The sequence below is a fragment of the Phoenix dactylifera genome, chromosome 2 (genome assembly GCF_051530095.1).
Source record: "Phoenix dactylifera cultivar Ajwa chromosome 2, Ajwa_hap1_PhDact_Kaust_v1.1, whole genome shotgun sequence".
NCBI lineage: Eukaryota > Viridiplantae > Streptophyta > Magnoliopsida > Arecales > Arecaceae > Phoenix > Phoenix dactylifera.
The window spans coordinates 7,882,958-7,892,491 of record NC_143191.1 but is presented as its reverse complement, the minus strand read 5'-3'; the positions used below and the strand labels follow the sequence as shown (position 1 = coordinate 7,892,491).

Sequence of the window (9,534 nt, the reverse complement as noted above, 5' to 3'; positions counted from 1 at the left end):
TGAATAGTAACTGAGCTGCCCCGCCAGTGGCTGAATAGTAACTGAGCTGCCCCGCCAGTGGCTGAATAGTAACTAAGCCTGCCCCGCCAGTGGCTGAATTGGAATTGGGCCTGCCCCGCCAGTGGCTGAATAGTAACTGAGCTTGCCCCGCCAGTGGCTGAATAGTAACTGAGCTGGCCCCGCCAGTGGCCGAGTCTGACTTCGCAGTAGCATCCGAGAGTAAAAGGACCACGGCATGCCGGGGGGCACGGTTTCATATGCATATAATATGAAAATTTTGTGATTTGCACTACTGCTTCGTTTAAATTGCATACTTATTATGCCAGGATGATTATTAGATAAACATGCATGTCAGCTTCTCAAAATCCTGATTTACATGTTTAGTCTACTGGTTGATCCGGTAGGATTATGCAGGATTACTTACTGAGCCGTGTAGCTCACATCTATTTATGTTTCGTTTTCTTTCAGATCCTCACCAGTGATCGCCATCAGATATGTTTTTATTTTGTTACAGAGCTTCGTATTTTTGGAGAATCTTATATACTTCTGTACATTTGAATAGCATAGAAGTTCTGTATTTTTGGTTTCAAACTTGAAGGTTGTACTGCAAACTTTTAATATATATATAAGGATGAATCCTTTTTGGCTACCTGTTACCCCTGTATGAGGCTGCGTGCTACTGTGGGCGATAGTCGGCAATAGCACGGCCGTGTCACGGATCCGGATCCGGGGCGTGACATCTAGTGGTATCAGAGCCTTAGGTTAAACAATAGAATAACCATAAAATGCCTAAGGAAAAGGGTAATTAAGAATGTCACCGTCATAGAAAATGTTATAATATGCTAGTTTATCATAACCTCACTTTAAAAATTTTTGACTGCTAGGTGATCATTAGGAAGATATGGATGACGACCGGAGACCACCCTCCCCGGAGCCCAGCGAGCGGTCAGTTTCCCCGGATACTCCACGGTCTGCAGCAGGTCAGGCAGGCCTAGCCGGAGTGTATCAGCTTATGGCGCAAGTGCTGCAACAGCAGCAGATGATGCAGTTGGCCGCTATGCCATCAGCAGACTCCTGCTATGAGAGGTTCCGCCGACTGAACCCCCCGACCTTTGAGGGTGGGTCTGACCCTATGGCGGCTGAAACATGGATCCGGGAGATAGAAAAGATGTTCCGAGCCCTCCACTTTCCTGATGAGGTGACAGTCCGGCTGGCGACCTCTATGCTGACAGGAAACGCCGAATACTGGTGGACGGCCATGGAGACGGCTTATGCCGTTGACAGACTCACCTGGAGGGACTTTAAGAGGATGTTTTACAATCAATACTTTCCGGACTCAGTGCACCTGGCGAAGCAGAATGAGTTTTTGACACTAACCCAGACTGACCAGATGTCCGTTCTGGAGTACGCCAATAAATTTAACGAACTGGGACGATTTTGCCCCCAGTTCATGGAGGATGAGAGAAGTAAGGTGAACCGGTTTGAGCAGGGATTGAGGTACGGGATTCGGTCCCGAATATCCTCCCATTTATTCTCAAGCTACAAAGATGTACTGGACCGAGCCTTGCAGGTTGAGGCTGACCTGATACGGTCCGGGAGAGAGAGGGAGGACCTGAAGAGGACCCGGTCATCAAGAGCACCGAGTAGTGGGGCTGGAGGCAGCAAGGGGTCTGTGCCCAAGAAGAGACAGAGCAGAGGCTGCCCCACCTGTGGCGGAAACCACAGGGGTACCTGCATGAAGAAGACCGGAGCTTGTTATTCTTGCGGGCAGACAGGACACATCGCCCGCAACTGCCCTAGCCGAAAGAAGGACGAGCCCAGACATACTGCACCAGAGGACCAGAGATCGAGGGGTAACCCTCGGATTTTCGCACTGACTCGACAGGATGCCAGTGCTAGCGATCAAGTGGTGACAGGTACACTTCTGGTCAACTTGGTTCCTGCCCTCATTCTATTTGATTCTGGTTCTACGCATTCTTTCGTGTCGGTTAGCTTTTCCAGACAATTATATAGCACATCTGAGAAATTAGTGGAACCATGGCATGTTGCTACACCCCTTCAGAAAACCGCAATTGTTGACACTAAATATAAAGATTGCATAATTCAGATAAGGGAAAAAGAATTAGAGACAAATCTTTTACAGCTTGACATGCAAGACTTTGATATTATCTTGGGCATGGACTGGATGTCACAGTATCACGCCCACATTGATTGTTACCACAAGAGGGTGGTATTTCGGATACCTGGGGAGCAAGAATTTTTCTTTCAGGGCGATATACCCCTTCAAGATGCTCCTACACTACACTTTATTTCTGCCTTGAAAGCTGGAAAGGCTGTGAGAAAAGGGTGTATGGCCTATCTGGCCTGTGTAATGGATGCCCAGAAAGAGACCAAACTGGAAGATATTCCAGTAGTCAGAGAATATCCGGATGTCTTCCCGGAGGAATTACCAGGATTACCCCCAGACCGAGAGATCGAATTCACAATCGACCTCGCACCAGGAGAGGGGCCAGTCTCCAAGGCTCCTTACCGGATGGCCCCTGCTGAGTTAAGGAATTGAAGGTACAACTACAAGAACTCCTGGATAAAAAGTTCATCCAGCCCAGTGCGTCGCCATGGGGAGCTCCTGTCCTATTTGTGAAAAAGAAAGACGGGAGTATGCGGCTATGCATCGATTACCGGGAATTGAACAAGATAACCATAAAGAACAAATATCCCCTACCTCGGATCGATGACCTGTTTGATCAGCTGCAAGGCGCCCAAGTCTTCTCCAAGATAGATTTGAGGTCAGGCTACCATCAGCTGAAGATCAAATCTGAGGATGTGCCAAAAACTGCATTTCGAACCAGGTATGGGCATTATGAATTTCTGGTTATGCCTTTTGGACTGACCAATGCCCCGGCTGCATTTATGGACTTGATGAACAGAGTCTTTAAACAATATTTGGATCAGTTCGTGATAGTTTTTATCGATGACATTTTGATATACTCAAAGAGCCGGAAGGAACATGAAGACCATTTGAGGGTGGTGCTACAAATCCTTCGAGAGAAGAGGCTGTACGCCAAGCTGAACAAATGTGAGTTCTGGCTGGACAGTGTGGCGTTCCTCGGCCATATAATCTCCAAGGAAGGAGTGTCAGTGGACCCCAAGAAGATAGAAGCGGTGGTGGATTGGCCTCGTCCCACCAACGCCAAGGAAATAAGAAGCTTTTTGGGATTAGCCGGGTATTACCGGCGATTTGCGGAAGGGTTCTCCAAAATAGCTACCCCCTTGACCCAGTTGACTAAGAAACGGGCCAAGTTTATCTGGGACAGCAAGTGTGAGAGGAGCTTCCAGGAGCTTAAACAAAGGTTAGTTTCTGTCCCAATTTTGACATTACCGTCCTTAACTGGAGAATTTACCATCTACAGTGATGCTTCCAAGAACGGGCTAGGCTGTGTGCTGATGCAAGATGGCAAGGTGGTAGCCTATGCCTCGAGACAGCTGAAACCCTATGAACAGAACTACCCGACACATGACCTAGAGTTGGCCGTAGTAGTGTTCGCCTTGAAACTTTGGAGACATTATTTGTATGGCGAACACTGTGATGTGTACACCGACCACATGAGCCTCTGCAATTAAATAAAGATTTAACCTATGAGGAGGCTCCCCTGCGCATCATAGACAGAAAAGAGCAAATTCTCCGAAGGCGCACCATTCCCTACGTTAAAGTCCAGTGGACCAACCACACTGAAAGGGAAGCTACCTGGAAATTGGAGGAAGAGATGCGACAACGCTATCCTCAGCTCTTCGAGAACCGAGGTATGTTTAATTTCGAGGACGAAATTTATTTAAGGGGGGAAGGATGTAATGTCCGGGCCCACAACCTACTAGGCCCAATAAGAAATAGGCCCAGTTAAGGGTTGGGCCCAAATTTCACTGTAGCCAGCATATTTATTATCAGGAATAAAAAAAAAAAACAAAGGGATAAGACCGACAGGGAGAGGTTACCGCACCCCCTGCTGGCAGCCGATGCCGGCGCGCCGGAGACAAGGGGGGGCGGCGGCCAGTCCCGAAGTATGGAGGAAAGGAGAGGATGGGACCTCTCAGAGGGGGGTTTCATCCTCTAAACAAATATTTAAGCCTCTGCCGGCAACCCCAAATCACAGACCCCCCTAAACACCGAACGAGAGAAAGAGAGAGGGAGCCGAAGCCCTGGAGCCTAAGGCCAAGGAGCCCTGAAGCTCTGAAGAAGGGGGGACTACCAGGGAGGAAGCACTGCCCGACTACACCCGACTAAAACCAGGTATGGACTCCCTGTTAATAAAATTATAAAGCATAGAGAAACCCCTCTGTGGGGTGCTCTTCCCCTCTGTGTCAACAGTGACATAGAGGGGAGGAGGCCGGCACAGGAGAGGGAGAAAAACCCACAATCCCTGGGTCGGGCCGGACTCACAGGCCGCGACCATCCGGACCGAACCCAACCGGGTTCGGCCTGTTGACGAACCGGACACCGCGGCCTCGGCCGCGGGTACCTTGGGGTTCGGGGGGGGGCAACCCAGGCCGCCATATCTGGCCGGGACGACAACAGAGGCGGCCACAGGGCCGCCAGCCCCGGCCGGACCACCACCTCTTCTCCGGCAAGGGGTGGTGGTGCCGGAAGGAAGGACCAAGGAAAAGAAAAGAAAAGAAAAAAAAATAATAATAATAATATAAAATGAACTCACCGGACCTTAAGGCTTCATCCCCTCCGGCCATGCCTTGCCGTGGACGGAGCGGGTGGAGGCTCTCGGGTAAAGCCGGATCCCGACCCACCTCCGAGCCCTTCCCCTCTCCGGCATCACTTTGGAGGGAGGAAGGGCTGGCCTTCCCTTCCGCCGGTGCACCGGGGGGAAACCCCCGCCTCGGTCGGTGGATCGGGGGGAGCCTCGTCTCCCCGGTTGCCTGCGGGAGAAGAAGGGGAGGAGACAGTGGGTTTCGGAGGGGGGACAAAAGGGGTCGGAGGCTAGGGTCTCGGCGAAAACAAAGAAGAAAAAAAAAGAGAAAGAGAGAGAGAAGGAGAGGGAGTGATCGAGAGGGAGAAGGCCACAGATCTGGCCGGAGGAGAAGAAGGGGGCCGGAGGACCGGCCGGAGGCGTGGGTTTCGGTGGAGACGAAGGAGAAAAGAGAGGAGAGAGAGGAGAGCGGGAGATGAAGAGGCGGAAGCCTCTGGAAGGGGGGAAGAAAACCTGATAACGGGTTCGCGGGTCGGATCCGAATCCGAACCCGCAACCCGTTAAGCCCAAAGAAAAAGAAAAAGAAAAAGAAAAAGAAAAAGAAAAAGAAAAAGAAAAAGAAAAAAAAAAAGGGGAAAGGGTTTAGCCAAATTTGACTAAACCCGAGCCCAATCAAATTTGGGCTAAGTCTGGACAAGCCAGACTATAAATTTAACCAAAATTAAACCCAAATTAAACTTGGGATTAAGCCTAATGACCAATTAGAAGGCCAATTAAACCATATGGACCCAATCAAGGCTCCAATATGAACACATTAGACTTGGGCTAAATTTCGGGTAGAATCCAAACAAGTAAAAGGAAATAATATGCTCATTATAATGTGATTTTAGGTGACTCAGGATCCGTCACCAGGACGTAAGAAACTTGGGAGAAAACGAATCACTGTAAGTAACCTGTCCTAATCCTGTTATGGATCATGTTATGTTATTAATGGTTTCTAAGCATTTATTTTAAGTATATATGTTTCATACATGATATGTTACAATGCATAAGTAACTTTAATGATCCCAGAAGCTATGGCTATGTATGCAACATGATGATACTGATATTATAATCATGCATGTAAGTTTATAAAGTCTTAGCTAGCCCAGAGGCACTATAATGGGCTCAAAGATGCTACTGAGAATGACTGAGCCGCCAGTGGCTGAATAGTAACTGAGCTGCCCCGCCAGTGGCTGAATAGTAACTGAGCCTGCCCCTCCAGTGGCTGAATTGGAATTGGGCCTGCCCCGCCAGTGGCTGAATAGTAACTGAGCTTGCCCCGCCAATGGCTGAATAGTAACTGAGCTGGCCCCGCCAGTGGCCGAGTCTGACTTCGCAGTAGCATCCGAGAGTAAAAGGACCACGGCATGCCGGGGGGCACGGTTTCATATGCATATAATATGAAAATTTTGTGATTTGCACTACTGCTTCGTTTAAATTGCATACTTATTATGCCAGGATGATTATTAGATAAACATGCATGTCAGCTTCTCAAAACCCTGATTTACATGTTTAGTCTACTGGTTGATCCGGTAGGATTATGCAGGATTACTTACTGAGCCGTGTAGCTCACATCTGTTTATGTTTCGTTTTCTTTCAGATCCTCACCAGTGATCGCCATCAGATATGTTTTTATTTTGTTACAGAGCTTCGTATTTTTGGAGAAGCTTATATACTTCTGTACATTTGAATAGCATAGAAGTTCTGTATTTTTGGTTTCAAACTTGAAGGTTGTACTGCAAACTTTTAATATATATATAAGGATGAATCCTTTTTGGCTACCTGTTACCCCTGTATGAGGCTGCGTGCTACTGTGGGCGATAGTCGGCAATAGCACGGCCGTGTCACGGATCCGGATCCGGGGCGTGACACCTAGCAACCCAGAAAACCTTTGACCATAAAGCCATCGTTCTCCTTTGGGCTTGCATTTGAAGAGGTCATACTCTATGTTATGATGTCATCAATTTTCTTTGATTTATAACCATTTACCCTTAGTTTAAACTTATCATCAACTTAGACATTTCATCAAGGATTTCCTTCTTATCCATACTTCATTCTTTTGCTTAGATTTGATCATTGGCTCCATCAAGAGTCCAAGCAATAAAGACAAAATGTGTAATAGAGGCAAGATATGTGCTTTAGGTTGCTGCTTTTAGATTGTGGAGCTAGCAAGAAGTTTTGAGTAGGGTTTCCAACTTTTCCAAGCAGATCAATAACTTGGACAAGTTAATTCGATCCAAAAAATCAAAAGAATAATTAAACTATTAAATTTAAAAATATTGATAATACAAATGAGAAATATGTAAGAAGAACAACAATGTTAACAACAAAACAGCAACAGCAGCAGCGGCGGTAATGCTAAGAGTATATTATAAATTTTTAGTCTAATATTTAGTTTATCAATAATTGCTTCTTATGAATAAATTATAAAAACTAAAATAAAATTAGCACCCATTTATTGTAGCTATTGTGTAAACTGCCAGAGATCATAAGCATTGCTAGTTGACCTCTAATCACTATCTTAAGATCATTCCAAGCAACTAGAGGCATGGGATGGTGAACCAACATGCTTCCATCTTCAGTGCCCAACAAATCCTCTAATAATACTACAAAAAGGAAAGGTTTGTTACAAAGAAAATCTTTGCTTATGGGAGGCAGGAGAGACAGAAGGAACATAAAATAGGGATCTTTTAAGATAGAGTTTCCATTAAGAGGTATTAAGGTCATCTCAAGTGAAATCATATGTTTTCTTTTCGAATGCTAGCCGAATTGGATTGTGAATATTATAGTTAAAATACCATTTGGTGGAAGGCTCATACTATGTCAATTAAAAGATTCTCATTGACCCGGTATGGATTGGGTTATATACAAAAATGTGAGGAAGGGTGTCAGATGAAGTATTAAATTGAATAGTTTGATGGATCTTGAAATTTTAGTAGTATTTTGACAATAGAGTTATTGAGGAATAAAAAATGATCAACTTGTCCAATCTATTAGACCTGAAGAAGGAAACAAGCAACCGATAGTTGTGGTAGCCATATCAGTTAATGGAATATTCAGTTGATCAATTACATGTATTTTGAGGATAAAAGAGCACTTTGAGAAGATGATTATGCTATGATTAGAAGTTTGCAATGTTTAGTTAATGAGTTTGCCGTATCCAGTGAATATTAGGTATTTTGAAAAGTATTTTAAGAGGAAAGATATAATTTAGCTATTACATTGGTATTTTATGAGGGTTTCTTTCGAGAATGCGAAAGCTTTCGCATGAATATTGGCTTAGAATTATATACCCTTATAGTTGTGCACGCAATAAGTTTTCCAACCAGGCTAGTGCAACTTAAGCACTGAGTTTTCTAGTAGCTATTAGATTGATACCAAGAACATTTCATACATTATGAACCACCTTAAATTATTTTCTTTTAGATAAACAAAAATGTACTACTACTTGTTACCCATTTGGGTTGTTTGTTGGTCCGATACATAGTCACATGTTCAGCATTTGGAAACTATTAGGTTGGATGCAACTATTCAGAATTTAAAAAAATAAAAAATTTGTCAAAAGTTTAGAAAGAGTTTGGACATCAAAGAATAAGAAAAACAAAAAAATAGATTTTTTAAAAGATTTTTGTTTTTTATAGAAGTGGAAAAAGCAACAAATGATAGCAAGGAAAATATTGTTAGCAACGATATATAGTATCATAAACTTGTAACACAAAATTTTTGAAATCAGTCAAAAATATTTCACAAAACTGAAGAATAATAAAATGATATTGTCAAGAGAAAATTGAAAATAATTTAATTTTTTTAATAATTTGAAGAATAATGTGACTATGGTCCAATGTGGTAGTTGGGAAATGAGAGATAGTAGTGTTAGTTGGGGCTGTAGATACCCCACATCCCATCACCAATTGCTAGTAAACTGAATGATGAAGTAACATGCTATCTCTAGCATTTTTCATTTATATAAACACATTGATTAATAAAAAATATATATTCATTAAATAGAGAGCTTGGTTATTAATACTTTATGTTTCATATGAGAGCTGTTATTTAATGTTATTTATATAATATAAAAGCTAATAACAAAATACAGCTATTAATACCTTGTTTTGCTTTATCACGACTGGGGTGAAAGTGGACAGGATAATATTTGTTCAGATCTACCTTTTTATCTAAATCTATCCGGATATGGATAGAAATTTGAACATCCAATTAATATCCGTATTCATTTCCATATCCATCAAAAAAAATAAATATGGATATTGATAAATAACTATCCAATCAGTATCTGAATATTTGACTCTATTTGTAATTCTATTTAGGACTCATTTAGTTTGCAGAAAGAATTTTACTCTATTAGATTATTTTTTCTGAGAAGCTAATGCCTAGATATATAATATCTCAAAAAATAGTTTTTGCATATTTGGCAAACCATGAGAAAGTAGTATATAAAATACATTTTTCAGTGACTTATATTTGGTCGAGCATCTAATTTTTTAGAAAAGTTATGAAAAATACATGTTATATCCTTAATAAAGGGACCACAAGGAACAAACATCACATTCATAATTTTTTAAATCAAATACTTGAAATACCAAAGTTTGGAGGTTTTGAAAGTTTAACACCAAAAAGGCCATCATTTGTCCACAATTTAATTGAAGACTCGTCAATAATATGAACAGAAGAAGAATGCTGAGATATGGATGTCCCCCATAGATTTTTTTTCCATAAAATATGGAAAACTTATTCTTTTGGAAAAGCTACTTTTCAATCTCTCTTCTTTAAAATGTCCAAT

The 9,534-nt window shown here is 42.9% G+C and overlaps 1 protein-coding gene across 1 annotated transcript; it reads left to right on the top strand.

Annotated features, from left to right (window-relative positions):
• The first annotated feature begins 901 nt into the window (after positions 1-901).
• Positions 902-2,560, top strand: LOC149768199 (uncharacterized). The gene is made up of 2 exons (XM_089929331.1): positions 902-1,916; positions 2,325-2,560. The coding sequence occupies exons 1-2, from the start codon at positions 902-904 to the stop codon at positions 2,558-2,560; spliced, it is 1,251 nt and encodes a 416-aa protein (XP_089785457.1).
• Positions 2,561-9,534: the final 6,974 nt, after the last annotated feature.